Below are 15,652 nucleotides of genomic sequence, written 5' to 3'. Positions count from 1 at the left end.
CAAAAAATCCAAGAAACAAAACCAAACCAAAAGCTCTTTAAAATAAGTGGATAGCCTACAGGGTGACTAGTTTGAAAAAGATAATATTCACCTGGATATAAAATAGTAGAGAAGATACTAGAAAATCTCACTGTAACCAAGAGAAATGAATATGTAACTTTAAGTTTGTAGAGCTTCAAAAGCATACAGTAAAACCTACCGTTGCCATGCTTTTCAAAAAACATGCATACATTTATGTATATGTACATGTATGTATATAAACATGTATATGTACATATATGTATATAAAATGTATAGGTATATAATACACATATATACACATACACATTTTTAAATTTTTTTATTTAAATTTTAGTTAACACACAATATGACATTGGTTTCAGGAGTAGATATACTTACACAGTAGCTCTTCAGTCTGATGAAATCTACAGTCATGGGAATAGATCCATCACTATTTCTGTTCAGTGCTTTGATATAATCCAGCAGGTCAGCAAAGAATTTATAACCTCCCTTGAGCACACAGAGGGCCACAATGTGATGCCCTCCCATCTCCTTCATCACATCTCGCGCAAGCCGCTCGGTCCTACGGAAATAAAATCAGGGATTTAAGAGAAATTAACTTAAAAAAAATTTTTTTTTAATTATTAGCTCCAGGGGTACAGGTCTGTGAATCGCCAGGTTTACACACTTCACAGCACTCACCATAGCACACACCCTCCCCAATGTCTGTAAACACCCCCCACTGCCCTCTCCCTACCTCCCCCCCACCCCCCTTCAGTTTGTTTTGTGAGATTAAGAGTCTCTTATGGTTTGTCTCCCTCCCCATCCTATCTTGTTTCATTTATTCCTTTCCTACCCACCAAACGCCCTACATTGCCTCTCAACTTCCTCATATCAGGGAGATCATAAGATAATTGTCTTTCTCTGATTAACTTAAGAGAAATTAACTTTAAAAAATATATTTAGCTTTATAATAAACATCTCCCTTAGGCATTAAACCTCCACAAAACACATCCTTTGCCCCTCAGGAGTTATACTCTTGCTTCAAAAAAGTGAAAAAAAAACTTAAAAATCTTCAAAAAACATACACACTGTAACACCTAACATAAATGATTAAAATACCATTTCCACCTATCAGACTGACAATTCTGACTAAATAAAATTTCCCTGATAATAGAGATATTGTTAGAGATTGTAAAAAAAAAAAAGAGAGAGAGAGAGAGAGAGCACTCTCATATAACACTAGGAGTAAAAATTACAGTAACTTTTTGGGATAACCTGGCAGTATGAAAATATTCAATAAATACCTTCCCCCTAACCCAGAATTTCCCCATGGATCAAGCCGAAGCAAGTGCCCAAACATGTGTAAGAGGATGTTTCCTTCTAGTGTGGTCTGTAAAAGCAAAATAGTGGAGACATCTTGCATGTCCATCAATAAAGGACGGCTTAAATCAATTACAGTACAGTCAGAAAATGGACTGTTATGCAACTTTCAAAATACTCGATACAGCTCTAAGTATACTAACATGAAAAAATGTTCAATAAATTCCAGACCTGTATGATAGCACATTCCTATGTGTTAAAATGAAACACAGCTGATGCCTGAACAACACAGGTTTGAACTGCCCAAGTCCCCTTATACAGGGATTTTTCAAAAATAAATACAGTACTATCAGTGTATTTTCTCTTCCTTATTATCTTCTTAAAAACATATTCTTGGGGCACCTGGGTGGCTCAGTGGGTTAAAGCCTCTGCCTTCAGGGACGCCTGGGTGGCTCAGTTGGTTAAGATGCAGCCTTCGGCTCAGGTCATGATCCCAGGGTCCTGGGATTGGAGTCCCACATTGGGCTCCTTGCTCAGCGGGGAGCCTGCTTCTCTCTCTGCCTCTGCCTGCCACTCTGCCTGCTTGTGTTCTCCCTCTCTCTCTCTGACAAATAAATAAATAAAATCTTTAAAAAAAAAAAAAAAAGCCTCTGCCTTCAGCTTGGGTTATGATCCTGGGGTCCTGGGATCAAGCCACACATTGGGCTCTCTGCTCCGTGGGGAGCCTTCTTCCTCCTCTCTCTCTACCTACTTGTGATCTCTGTCAAATAAATAAAATATTTAATAAAAAATATTCTTTTCTCTAGCTTACTTGATTGTAAGAATATATATATAACATATAAAGTATGTGTTAATCAACTTTATGTTATCGGTGAGCTTTCTGGTCCACAGGTAGCTACTAGTAAGTAAAGTTTTGGGGCGAGTCAAGAGTTTACTGCACGTACATTCGTCTACAGTGTATGTGCATAACCTGTGTGTAGGCAAGGACTGTGCATGGGGCGCTGAGAGGAGAGAACCCTGTTCTTCTCATTCATAGCCTCAATCCTTAGAATATTTTGCAAAACACATGTATTGATACTGTGATCTGAAAATCAAAAACGAACTGGCCAGACACACAGGGCAAGCATTTAAATACCAAGTTAGGTATTTCATGGCAATTCAGTTAAGGAGCGATTTGCAAGCTAGATGCACAGACGAATCAACCTAGGACCTCCCCTTCCTGTGATTTAGCCCCAACCCATCGCCCTGCTCAAGGTTGAGTAATCAAAGACTGGAGTTCACTCCTCCAATCTCCCTTTGCTGTTTACTTTGTTCTACTCCATACAGACTCCCAGCATACCATGACTTACTCTGGGTAATTAGTAAGCTCTCCTTGGACCTCGTTTGTAAAGAGGGCTCTAAAATAGAAAACATCTTTTACTTGACACGCTGGCCTAGTTTATGTTCAAATATCAACTACTTAAAACAGTTGCTGACACTTGAAATTACTGTAAGAAAAAAAAACCCCAAAATTGAAGATCTTACTAACCTGTCCATAATTAGTCCATGAGGAATAAACACCTTTTCCAAATCCTCAGCGTAATGATGAGGTATACAGAATAAATCTAGGTCATAACCTGGTTCATCATCACTAATCTGAAAAAGAAATAGGACTATTTCAGTGGCAGCATTACAAGATTGACCTCAGATATTAAAAAACCGTAGCTTGAAAGAGAAATTCAGGTATGACAAATCGAGAACTTTCTGTAACTTTGTAGGTATGATTATGAATTAAGAGTTATACATAAGAAACAAACTGTATGCTTTAGAGATGAACAGTTGAGACTGGAGACATAAAATGACAGGATATGAACTTTCCTTCAGTTCAGCAACGAGAAAACAAAACACTTTAAAGAGTGAAGACAAATGTGGCAAAATCATGGTAACATTTTAAACTGGGGTGATGAGCATATGGGGGTTCATTATTCTGTTCTCTCCACTTTTGAGTATGTTTGAAATTTTAGTAAAAAAAAGAAACCTTAAATACACTGTAGAAAAAAATTTTTAACACACTGTAGTCTAACAAGCTAAAATGTCACACTGAACAAAAACTGCTGTTCCCCACCCCAATTCCAAACAGCCTCTCTCACCTCACAGCAGGGGAAAAAAATCACCTAAAAAGCTAAGTGATTTCTTAAGCACCCAAACTCTTAGAAGTCTGAGACTGTTATAATCAATTCATGACGTGCCTTCACAGCAGACACTCCAAGGTTGAGGAGAACCAAGATAAGTGCTAACCTGTCTGCTAAACGTTCAAGTCATGCATATCTCAGAACACAGTCACTACAAAAAGAATGGAAACGGGACATTGGTCACCTCCAGGAGTTTTCCAAGAACACTCTCTATAACAAGCAGTATTCCTTTTATAAATTTTATAAACTGAAATTTAGTTCAGGTTTTGGGAAAAGACAGACCTTGCTAGATCGTGTAGGATAAGAAGATAAATATTCAAGTCCGGCTCATCAGAATGTATCTGCTATTACCTGACAAGAATGAAAATGTCCCAACCATTTCACTAAAAAGATCCAGAGCACCAAAAAAAAAAAAAGGCTTCCCTGAGGCTTACTCACCACCTCCTCCCAGTCGCTCACTGCTTCTGCACAAGCATAACCAGGGACCCACCCAGGACTCTTCGAAATTATGTAACACTCGGAAAGACTACAGCTTCTGCAAAAGTGGCTCAGGCCCTAGCTACAGGTTTTGCATGCAGCCCAAGAACTTCAAGAGTCTGGTTTGTCTCAATCAAAGCCAAGGTGGCTTTTGCCCAGAGTTCATCCCAGACGTGCGGTCGGCTATACACAGAACAGCTGGAATGTATGCCAAAATACGAATTCTATCTCTACCAAAACACCAAATTAATGTCTAATTCAAAAGTTTTTATTTTCAATCAATGCTATTAGATTCATATATCACATTTAATGTCAAAGAGCTGCAACAGTTTTTTTTTTAAATTATTTTTTAAGATTTTATTTGTTTGACACAGAGAGAGAGAAAGAAAACACAAGCAGGGGGAGCAGCAGACAGAGGCAGAAGCAGACTCCCCGCTGAGCAGGGAGCCCGACGACGAGGGAATGATCCCAGGACCCTGAGATCGTGACCTGAGCCAAAGGCAGAATCACGTCGGTAGCGGAAAGGATAAAACCCATATGATAATTTCAACAGACACAGAAAAAGCATCTGACAAAATACCACATCCATTCATGATAATTCCTCAACAAAACAGGTTTAGAGGGAACATACATCAACATAACAAAGGCCATAGAGATGAAAAACCCATAGCCAACACCACACTCAATGGTGAAAAACTGAGAACTTTTCCCCCTGAGATCATAAACAAGACAAAATGTCCTCTCTCACCACTGAAAGTTTGAGCTGCAGCAACCAGACAAGGAAAAGGAATAAAAGGATCCAAACTGGTAAGGAAGTAGTAAAACCTTCACTATTTGCAAATGACATGATACTATATATAGAAAACCCTAAAGACTCCACCAAAAAACAACTAAAACTGACCTTACCTTTAGTAAGGTTGCAGGATACAAAGTGCAGAAATGTGCAGAGATCCACTACATTTTTATACACAAATAATGAAGCAACAGAAAGAGAAATTAAGAAAGCAATCCCATTTACAAGTGCATCTCAAAAAAGAGGAGAAAAAGGAAGCTGGAGGTATCACAATTCCAGATTTCAAATTATACTACGAAGCTGTAGTAATCAAAACAGTAAGGTACTGGCACAAAAGTAGAACAGAACAGGATGGAAAACCCAGAAACAAACCCAGTTATATGGTCAACCTTCAGCACAGCAGGAAAGAAAATACCCAGTGGGAAAAAGATAGTCTCTTCAATAAATGGCGTTGGGAAAACTAGACAGCAACATGCAAAAGAATTAAACTGGACCACCTGACTATACCATTCACAAAAATAAAATCAAAATGGATTAAAGACCTAAATGTGAGATCTGAAACCATAAAAATCCTAGACAAGAACACAAACATTAACGTAGGCCATAGCAATATTTTTCTAGATATGTGTCCTAAGGCAAAGGAAGGAAAAGCAAAAATAAACTATTGGGACTGCATCAAAATAAAAAGCTCCTGCTCAACAAAGGAAACAATCAAGAAAACTAAAAGACAACCGACAGAACTGGAGAAGATATTTGCAAATGACATATCCAATAAAGGATAGTATCCAAAATATATAAAGAACATATCCAACTCAACACCCAAATACAAAGGATCCAATTTAAAAATGGGCCAAAGACATGAACAGACATTTCTCCAAAGAAGATATCCAGATGGCCAACAGATGCACAAAAAGATGTTCAACATCACTCATCATCAGGGAAATGCAAGTCAAAATTATAATGAGATACCACCTCACGCCCATCAGGATGGCGAAACTCAAAACAACACAAGAAACAATAGGGGATGGTGAGGATGTAGAGGAAGGAGAACCCTCTTGCACCGTGGGTGGGAATGCAAGCTGTTGCAGTCACTGTGGAAGACAGTATGGAGGGTCCTCAGAAAAGTTAAAAACAGAGCTACCCTGCGATCCAGCAACCACACTACTGGGTATTTACCCAAAGAATACAAAAACACGAATTCAAAGGAATATATGCACCCCCATGATTATGGACGCAGGATTTACAACAGCCAAATTATGGAAACAGCCCAACTGTTGGGACTAATGAAAAGATAAAGAAGGTATGTTGTACATATACATGGTGGAATATTATTCGGCCATAAAAACGAATGAAATCTTGCCATGTGCAACAACATGGATGGAGTCCTAGAGTATATGCTAAGTGAAATAAGTCAGAGAAAGACAAGTATCATTATGATTTCACTCATATGTGGAATTTAAGAAAAGAAAGAAAAGAGTGCGAGACAAACCAAGAAACAGACTGTTTACTATAGAGAACAAATTGATGGTTACCAGAGGGCAGGTGAGTGGGGGGAACATAAGGGAAATAGGTGATAAAGATTAAGAGTACACCTAAGCGATGAGCACTGAGTTACATATAGAATCATTGTTAAATCACTATATTGTACACCTGAAACTAACAAAACACTGTGTTAACTATACTGAATTAAAATTTTACAGATTTTTATTTATGAGAGAGCGAGCGTGCCAGTGAGAGAGCATGAGTGGGAGGAGTGGCAGAGAGAGAAGCAGGCTCCCCACTGATCAGGGAGCCCAATGTGGGGCCAGATCCCGGGACTCCAGGAACATGACCTGAGCCAAAGGCAGACACTTAACTGACTGAGCCACCCAGGTGCACTATACTGGAATTAAAATTTAAAAACAATAAAAATTTTAAAAACGGCTGATTTGTTATTTCAAGCATAAAAAAACATGTTAATGTAACTCTTCCCAGAAAAGGCAAAAAGATATTCTTAAAACTTGCACTGCTCGAAGGTGCCCCAATTAATACGTGGCATTTGTGATCAATTAAATAAGATCAAGATATCCACTGATCTATTTGACAAAATTGGGAACTGGGGATTTTATCTAAGGGATGTGATCATAATTTTGGGCCTAATACTTTTTCTTTGGTTGTTAAATGAACCTTTACTGAAATTTTCCTCTACAGTTTTTTTTTTAAATTAACATGTAATGTATTATTAGTTTCAGGGGTACAGGTTATCAGTCTTACACAATTCACAGTGCTCCCCATAGCACATATCCTCCCCAGTGTCTGTCACCCAGCCTCCCCTCATCCTCCCACTCCCCTCCCCTCCAGTAACTCTCAATTTGTTTCCTGAGATTAAAAGTCTCTTATGGTTTGTCTCCCTCTCTGGTATCATTATGTTTCATTTTTTCCTCTCTTCCCTTATGATCCTCTGCCTTGTTTTCTTCACTTGATCTTAGCCAAAAGGCCGAGAAGCAATCTCTGCCTTGTTTCTTAAATCCCACACATCAGCGAGGTCATATAACTATCTTTCTCTGATTGACTTATTTTGCTTAGCATAATACCCTCTGGGTTCCATCCACTCTTTGCAAAAGGCAAGATTTCATTTTTTGATGGCTGCATAATATTCCATCATATATATACACACATACACACACACACACCCCACATCTTTATCCATTCATTTGTCAACAGACATCTGGGCTCTTTCCATAGTTTGACTATTGTGGATATTGTTGCTATAAACATTGGGGGCCCATGCCCCTTCAGATCACTACATTCATGTCTTTGGGGTAAATACCCAGTAGTACAACTGCGGGGTCATAGAGCGCTCTATTTTCAACTTTTTGAGGAACTACTTTTCCATCTGCTGATGCATGGACCATTTGCTGCCCATCATGATCCCCTGGGACCATACCACAAGCCCCCATACCAACCCCTGGATAGATTCTAACTGCGGCACAGCCCGCTGCCACATTCCAGCAGGAAGCAGCCAGAGCAGTCATCGTCCCGATTCGATTCCCTAACGGCAGTTAAGGTTACTATCCCAGGGGGAATGAGAGAAGGACAGGCAGGGCTAGGTAGGGGGAGAGAGGTAGGTGGCTAAGTGATCAGGCACACAGAAATCCCCCAAAAATGTGGCGGTGTGAGAAAACCAGAGATAAGGGGACAAATAGGGCAACCATGCCCGAGGTGTGCCACCATGCCCTAGGGTGCCAGATGAGTGGGGTGGGTGGGTCTTTATGGTAATCACCTGTGACCAACAAAGTATAACCAGCCCCTCATAGAAGGTGTTATCCACAGAGATGTTAAAAGGATTTAAGTTTCCTGGTTAGCTTTCCATAAAAGACGAACCCTTAAGGCAACCCTGTGGACCCACTCCTTAAGAGCTTTTTCCGTTATCCTCACTTAATAAACTTCCATCGCTTTACTCACAAAACAAACAAACAAAAAAGACAAAAAAACTTGCATTGTTTAAGGTACTCAAGGCATGAATTCACAACTTTGTTCTAATTCACTACAAATAAATGGGGGTATATTTAGGGGGGTCATCATTTGAGAAATAAGTGATTGGCCATAGTAGTTGTCAGAACTGAACAACAGGTATATGGGGGTTATGCTATTATGTCTACTTGTAGATATTTCAAATATGAAGTTAAATGCAGAGCAATATGTAAATGATGACAAGGCACAAACGTCGCTTTTCCCAGTTTTACATTTAATGAAAGTCCAAGTCTTTTAAATCCATATAAAATGAGTAAATATTAGGGTACTAATTTTAAAATGGTGATGACCTTATCCAGAACATGAATTCTTATTACTAATACTCAAATATTTATTGAGAACCTACTATGTTGTACATACTGTAGAGGACTAGATAAATCTTCAGCTTCCTTCAGAAGAGTTGACATGTACGTGAATAACCACGAGACGGTGGTAAGGTGCTATGGAAAAGAAATAGGGGATGTGTGCCGGAGGTTTAGGAGACCACCCAACCTCTCAGAGGCCTCATTTGCACCTGGATCACTGAGAAGAAATAAACTAAGACACAATTCAATAAACAGGAACTTGTTTTTAATCATCCCAAACACCCAAGCTTCACATTCAACTCGTCCAACAACCTCGATCTCCACAAGACCTAGACAGAAATGTACTTGGTGGCCTTTAATCTTATTAGCCCTTATCAGTCCCATCTGATATTACTTAATGTCTACTATTAACCTCATCTGATACAGATTACTTAATAATCCAGTGGCTCCTTTGATAGGAAGGGATTGCAATATATAAAATTACATCAAAATGCATTTAACATCCACTTTGAGAAAGGTACTGTGCAACAGATTTTGTAGGGGGAGCCGAAGATGATTTTAAATTTAGAGCCCTAAATTTAAATTTAGTTATAACTTTTATATTATAAATTAATTATAACTTATAATAACTTATCATAATTTATAACTTTATTATAATTATAATTTATCATTATAAACTTAGAGTTTATAATCTAGGTGAAAAGACATACGTACACACACACAACTATATGGCACAATTAAGCTTGTCATTTCTACCTGAATCTAATCTGACAAGCCAATAACCATTGATTATCAAAAGCACTTATACATACACTAAAGGCAAACCAGGAACCCAGCACAGTGACTCCCCCTAAAGCACCAACGGGCTTAGTCGTTATGTTCCATTGCCTAGGTTGTAAACTGGGTAGACTGGCATGTCTCTGATACTTAATTAGCACAGCCTTCTAAGCCAACCAGGCAATAGTTGATTATGAATGTGTAACATTTCTGTATGAATGGAAATCCCATCTGCTTCATGTTTGGTAACTTGGTGTTGCATGTCCAAGCACGAGGTTACCACTGACACCTTCTGTAACAGCTGTATTCGTCGGCTGGAGCTGCTGTAACAAAATACCACCATCTGGGGGGCTTAAACAGCAGGAATTTATTTCCTCCAGTTCTGGAGGCTTCCTTCTGGAAGTCTAAGATCAAGATGCCAGCAAAGCAGGTTTCATTCTGAGGCCTCTCCTCTTGGCTTTTAAGCAGCTGCTTTCTCCTATGTGCACAGTGGAGGGTGGGGGAGGGAGCTCTTTGAGGTCTTTTCTTAAAAGAACAGGGTCCCAACCTCATGACCTCATCTACTCCTAATGACCATCCAAATGCCCCATCACCAAATACCACACACTGGCAGTTAGGGCTTCAACAGAGGAATTTGGGCAGGAGTGGCTCCTTTTCAGTCTGTCACAAGCACCTAACATAAATGGCTAAAGAAGATCACGAAGAAGGTTCTAGATGGCTCTGGGGAGAGCCCAACCCCAAAATATTTGGGGAGCACTTTGGAAGGGCAAGAAATGGTAAACAATGTTAGTGTATGTGCTGCCAGAAGGGGGCACAGGAAGCGGTAAACAAATGAAAATGGTTTCTCTCCAGACCCACTGTTCCCACTATGGCCGTATCTGGCTGAACTGGAAATCCAAGAATAGGTTACTAATAGCTCTGAGTTACTTACCATTTACTCAGTAATGGTAAATCTGCGCATCTCCTCTGAGCTTCAGAACACAACTCTCAAATTCTAGCCTCTCTGTAAATATACTTGTTAATGGTAAACGCTACACAGGTGCTTTCATTAATATGTAAGACTACCGGAAAATGTAACATTAGCATTTGTAACATGTGTCCAGAAGGTCAGTACTTTCGCTATCACAGACTGCCAAAATGATTTTCCTTCCCCATAAAACTGGCATCACAAATTCTTAGTAATTATGTGCGCACATCTGTAGTAACGGTTTCCACAGTGAACATTTTTTTGTGGTTTACACGTAAGATTTCTAATTACAAAAATATTATTATCTAAAATTACAGCAGGCAAGGAAATTACCTCAACCTGAGGCAACAGGAGCTACATCAATTCATCATCTGTGACCAGGATGGCTTAAGCCTCTGTGTGGTCAAAATATAGCAATGCCCATGGGTCCAGACAAGACCGAACAGAAGTGAGTCTCAAAATGAGCTTAAAATATGAGTTAAAAGATGTACAGTAATAGACAAAATATATTTTACTTATTCCTAGTAACCAACAACAATTCCAAGCTTCTAGAATGGGCAGGAATTGCTAGGTAGCATATTTCTACCTTTTACAGTCAGATACTTTAAAATTCTATTTTTGGGATCTCTGTCAAATAGATAAATAAAAATCTTTTAAAAAAATAAATAATTTTTTAAAAAAGATTTAATTTTATTTCACAGACAGAGATCATAAGTCAGACAGAGATTACAAGTAGGCAGAGAGGCAGGTAGAGAGGGGGAAGCAGGCTCCCCGCTGTGCAGAAAGCCTAATGCGGGGCTCGATCCCAGGACCCCGAGATCACAACCTGAGCCCAAGGCAGAGGCTTAACCCACTGAGCCACCCAGGTGCCCCCACTTTAAAATTCTTAAAGAAAACTCGAACAAAGGGGTACCTGGGTGCCTGGGTGTCTCGGTCGGTTAAGCTTCTACCTTCGGCTCGGGTCATGATCCCAGGGTCTTGGGATGGAGCCCCGTATTGGGCTCCCTGCTCCGCGGGTGGCCTGCTTCTCCCTCTCCCAGTCCCCCTGCTTGTGTTCCTGCTCTTGCTATCTTTCTCTCTGTCAAATAAATAAATAAAATCTCCAAAAAATCTGGAAAACAATATCAAACTTCTTTTAAGCCTTTTTTTGAAAAAGTTATTTTTTAATTTATTTTGATAGAGATCACAAGTAGGCAGAGAGGCAGGCAGAGAGAGAAGGAAGCAGACTCCCTGCTGAGCAGACAGCTTGATGCGAAGCTAGATCCCAGAACCCTGACATCATGACCTGAGCCGAAGGCAGACGCTTAACCCACTGAGCTACCCAGGTGCCCCAAAAGTATTAAAATTCTTAAAAAATATCACGAGGGAGGGTATGTGCTATGTTAAGTGCTGTTAAATGGGTAAGTCTGATGTCTCACAGACCTGTACCCCTGGGGAACATAATACATTATATGTTACTAAAAATAGCAAGTTAAAACCAAAACCAAAACCAACCAAACAAAAAAAACACCAAAGCAGAGAATATGCCATCCCTTTGGGATAATTTGTGATAACCTGGGGAATCATAAAATGAAATTATGGATCACTGATGCACTTAATTCTTAATGTGAAAGTAATTTAAGCTAGCAGTATGTTCATCTTCCAATTTAGTATCAGTCTTACAAATAAACTACATATATAAATTGTTTGCCTTCCCTTCTAGGGGTTAAAGAATTAAAAGGTTTCTAAGAATTGAAGGATTGTAAGAATCAAAATCAGGGGCGCCTGGGTGGCTCAGTGGGTTAAAGCCTCTGCCTTTGGCTCAGGTCATGATCTCAGGGTCCTGGGATCGAGCCCAGCATCGAGCTCTCTGTTCAGCACGGAGCCTGCTTCCCTTTCTCTCTCTCTCTGCCTGCCTCTCTGCCTACTTGTGATCTCTCTCTGTCAAATAAATAAAAATAAAAATCTTTAAAAAAAAGAATTAAAATCAGCATTCTTTTTAAGATTTTTAAAATTTATTTCAGGAGAGGGCAAAGAGGGAGACTCCCCAGACTCCCCACTGAGTGGAGAGCCCAATGTAGGGCCCAATTCCAAGACCCTGAGATCACAACCTGAGCGGAAATCAAGAGCTGGATGCTCATCCGACTGAGCTACCCAAATGCCCCTAAAATCAGCTTTCTTACTATTCAACCCAGGGGTAAATTATTAGCTGCTTCTAGATAAGCTGGTCCATAACTGCTCTATGTTCAAGTACATGAATTTATCCTACACTATGACCTTTCCTTTTATTAGTGTGCACTGTGGAGTAACAGCTATGTTCATTCTGGACAAAAATATATATATACCTGTCAATTACCAGACGCACACTGTGGAGAGTAGAGTAGTTCCATAGCAATCAGAAGTGTGTATGAATTCTTGTTAGTAGCAAGTTATTCTAAATGTTAGTAATTTGGCGGCACAGGTGCAATGGCAAAGGAACAATGCAGTCTCACCGTGGGTATTAACAAAGGTGGTTAACACTTTTAGAGCAGGTGAATCTTACTGAATCCACACAGGATAAAATTATACAAGAAAGAAAGCTAAACTAGTGCATCTTCAGCCTCTCCCCACAAGACATGGCCCAGTGACTACCTGATGAATTACAAGAAAACGAATGGAAAACTCCAAGACCCCACTTTTCTGCTGATCTGGTTGGTCCTTCTGTCTTTTTTTTTTTTAGCAAAGAAACCAACACATAGTAACCACTGTGTGTTTGTTACTACTAACATCCAGACCATTTCTGGGAAGGAAATTAAAAAAGGAACGGGAATTGGCAAACATTGCAAACACAATGAAGATCTTAATGTTCAAACAAAACTAACAGCCAGTTCTAGCAATAATAACTCACTATGTGCTGGGGCGGGGTATCACAGCTAAAAGTGTCTAACTTCCTCAGCAACTGAATAAAAAAAAAAAAAACAGCCCCGGCCATTTTTTGAGTACCTACTATTAGTGTCCCATTTTAAGGGCCTGGGCTCTGGAAAAGAGACCAAGGTTTGAGTTTGAGTTCCTCTTAGTAACTGTGTCATGTGCGTATGCTTAAATTACTTAACCTCTCAGAGGTTTCAAAGATTCCTCATCTGTAAAATGGTAATCATTGTGCTGATATTGGGGTCCTGGGATAGAGGTCCACATCAGGCTCCGTGCCCAGCAGGGAGTCCTGCTTGAGGATTCTCTCTCTCTCTCTCTCTTTCGGTCCCCACTCTCTCTCAAAAAAATAAATCTTTTTAAAAATAATCATGCTGTTATAGGGTTGTTCTGAGGACTAAGTAGGACTATATAGGTAAACACAATGATAGCTATTATATTATATTACTATTCCCAGTCAAGGACCATAGAAAGGTTCTTTCGTCAGTTAAGACTGCAGACAGTTTTACAATCTTTTCAACGGCACCTCAGTGATTCATTAAGAACACTTAAGCCCAGAAAAGTGAAGTCAGTTACCCAAAGCCACACAGCTTGGAAACAACCCAAAAAAGCAGGATTCCAGGCCAGACTCCATTAAGAACATTGGTCTTTACCTTAATTAAGCCACAGTTCCGAATATCAACAGAATCCTTCCCTTTTTAGGGCTCAAGTGACTAATTATTTTTTAATTCAGCAAAGCATTATTGGTAATTCCTTATATGCCAAGCACTGTCCTATGTGCTGGGGTTATGGTGGTGATCCCTGACCTTTTACAAAGTTTATGGTTTAGTGGGAAAGACAATCAACAGGTAATCGGGTGACTGAGTATAACAACGACCATGACGATGACGACGAAGATGCAGACTAAAGCATGTAACTGTCTGGGAGAGGCGTTGGCCATTTTAGCAAGAATGATCCGAAAGGTGGGAGGGGCATGCAGCTGAGCTTGTTCGAGAAACAAAAAGAACCAATGAGGTTGGAGACAGGATACGAGAGGCTGATGATGGTAGGAATGTCCTTGAAGGTAAGGAGCGGACTCGCGTATTTTGTCCCCGCAGGATCGAAGAGCATAGGAACCAGGTTGAGGCGCATCCCAATTCGAGGCCTGGTTACCTCTGGGCCGTGGGAAAATTACCTAATACCGTCTATTTTCCCCGTGTGTAAAAAGGCAGGCATGGTTACCGCTACCAAGGCTGCCGTGAGGATTCAATCAGGCAATGCGCATTCGCACAGTCACTATGGTATTTGCGGAACTAGGTACGAATGCCAGTCCGCGCGCGCCCTCCCCTGTGGTCGTGCCCGTGCCTGGGCCCTCTACACCAGCACCCCGAGGACCTGGGCAGCACACCCCCAGTTTAGAGAAGGGCCTCCCGGGAGAAAGCCCCCGCCCCGAACTCCCCACCAGTAAACGGCCCAAACCCGCGGCGCGCCAGATCCTTTCCGAACTGGCCCGCGCGGCCCCTCCCCGCAGCACGCTCCCCGGCAGCACGAGTGAACCAAAACGCCATTTCCACCCTCCCCTCCCACACGCGGCCCTCCCTGCCAGGGTCGTCCAGAGGCACCCAACCGGCACCTCGCCCTCCGTCCCACACGCCGCCCCGCGTGACGTAAGGCTCCAGCCGGGACGCGGCGGCCGCCCCCCGCCCCTCCGGGCTTCCCCCGGCCACCCCGGCGGCCGCACCGCGGGCCGCGCGCCTCGCGGGCCGCCCGCCGCCGCCGCCACGGCCACGGTCACGGCTCGGCGGGGTAGGCTGCTCACCACGACGCTGGGGCTGCGGGTCGCCATTACGGAGCCGGCGGGCGTGCGGGTCGACGGCAGCCTGAAGAGGAGGAAGCCGGCGGCGCAGCAGAGGAGGCGGAGGTTCCGCTGAAGGTGGCGACACGCGGGAGAACTGAGCGATGCGCTCGTCGCAGCGCTCTAGGCCGCCGCCGGAGCAGAGGCAAAGCACGCCACGCCCCGCCCCGCCCCGGCTCCGCCCCCCAGACTGCCCCGAGCCTGGGCGGGCGCCCGCTGGTGTCCACGCTCCCGAAGCGGGGGCTTTCCTCCGGAAAAAGCAGAGACTCCTCGCGTGCGGCCTCTGTCACGCTTTCCCCGCGTCCGCCAGCCGGAGGGCTCCCGAATTCCCAAACCTGCCGCCGCCTCGCTTCTTCCTTGCGGCCCTAAACTGGGCTCCGGCTCTACCGCTTGCAGTCACCGCGTGCTTCTCTCGCCCGGCGTCCCCTTCCCAAGACCTTGGACCACATTGCGGATTTCGTTTTCCAGACTGGTGGCCCAGTTCTACCAAAAAACTTTAACTGTGGGCGCCTGGGTGGCTCAGTGGGTTAAGCCTCTGCCTTCAGCTCAGGTCTTGATCTCAGGGTCCTGCGATGGAGCCCCGCATTGGGCTCTCTGCTCAGCGGG

General features: G+C 42.2%; 1 protein-coding gene across 1 annotated transcript in view; it reads right to left on the bottom strand.

Annotated features, from left to right (window-relative positions):
- Window positions 1-15,183, bottom strand: part of HPRT1 (hypoxanthine phosphoribosyltransferase 1) — a 38,484-nt gene extending 23,301 nt beyond the window's left edge. The window contains exons 1-3 of the mRNA XM_059157660.1: window positions 15,011-15,183; window positions 2,852-2,958; window positions 400-583 (exon numbers count right to left, since the gene is read on the bottom strand). Coding sequence (XP_059013643.1) covers window positions 400-583; window positions 2,852-2,958; window positions 15,011-15,037 — 318 coding nt within the window. The 5' untranslated portion in view covers window positions 15,038-15,183. The remainder of the gene's footprint in view (window positions 1-399; window positions 584-2,851; window positions 2,959-15,010) is intronic.
- Window positions 15,184-15,652: the final 469 nt, after the last annotated feature.

Source organism: Mustela lutreola, chromosome X (assembly GCF_030435805.1).
Source record: "Mustela lutreola isolate mMusLut2 chromosome X, mMusLut2.pri, whole genome shotgun sequence".
In the NCBI taxonomy this organism is placed as follows: Eukaryota; Metazoa; Chordata; class Mammalia; order Carnivora; family Mustelidae; genus Mustela; species Mustela lutreola.
This window is presented reverse-complemented; position numbering and strand designations above follow the sequence as displayed.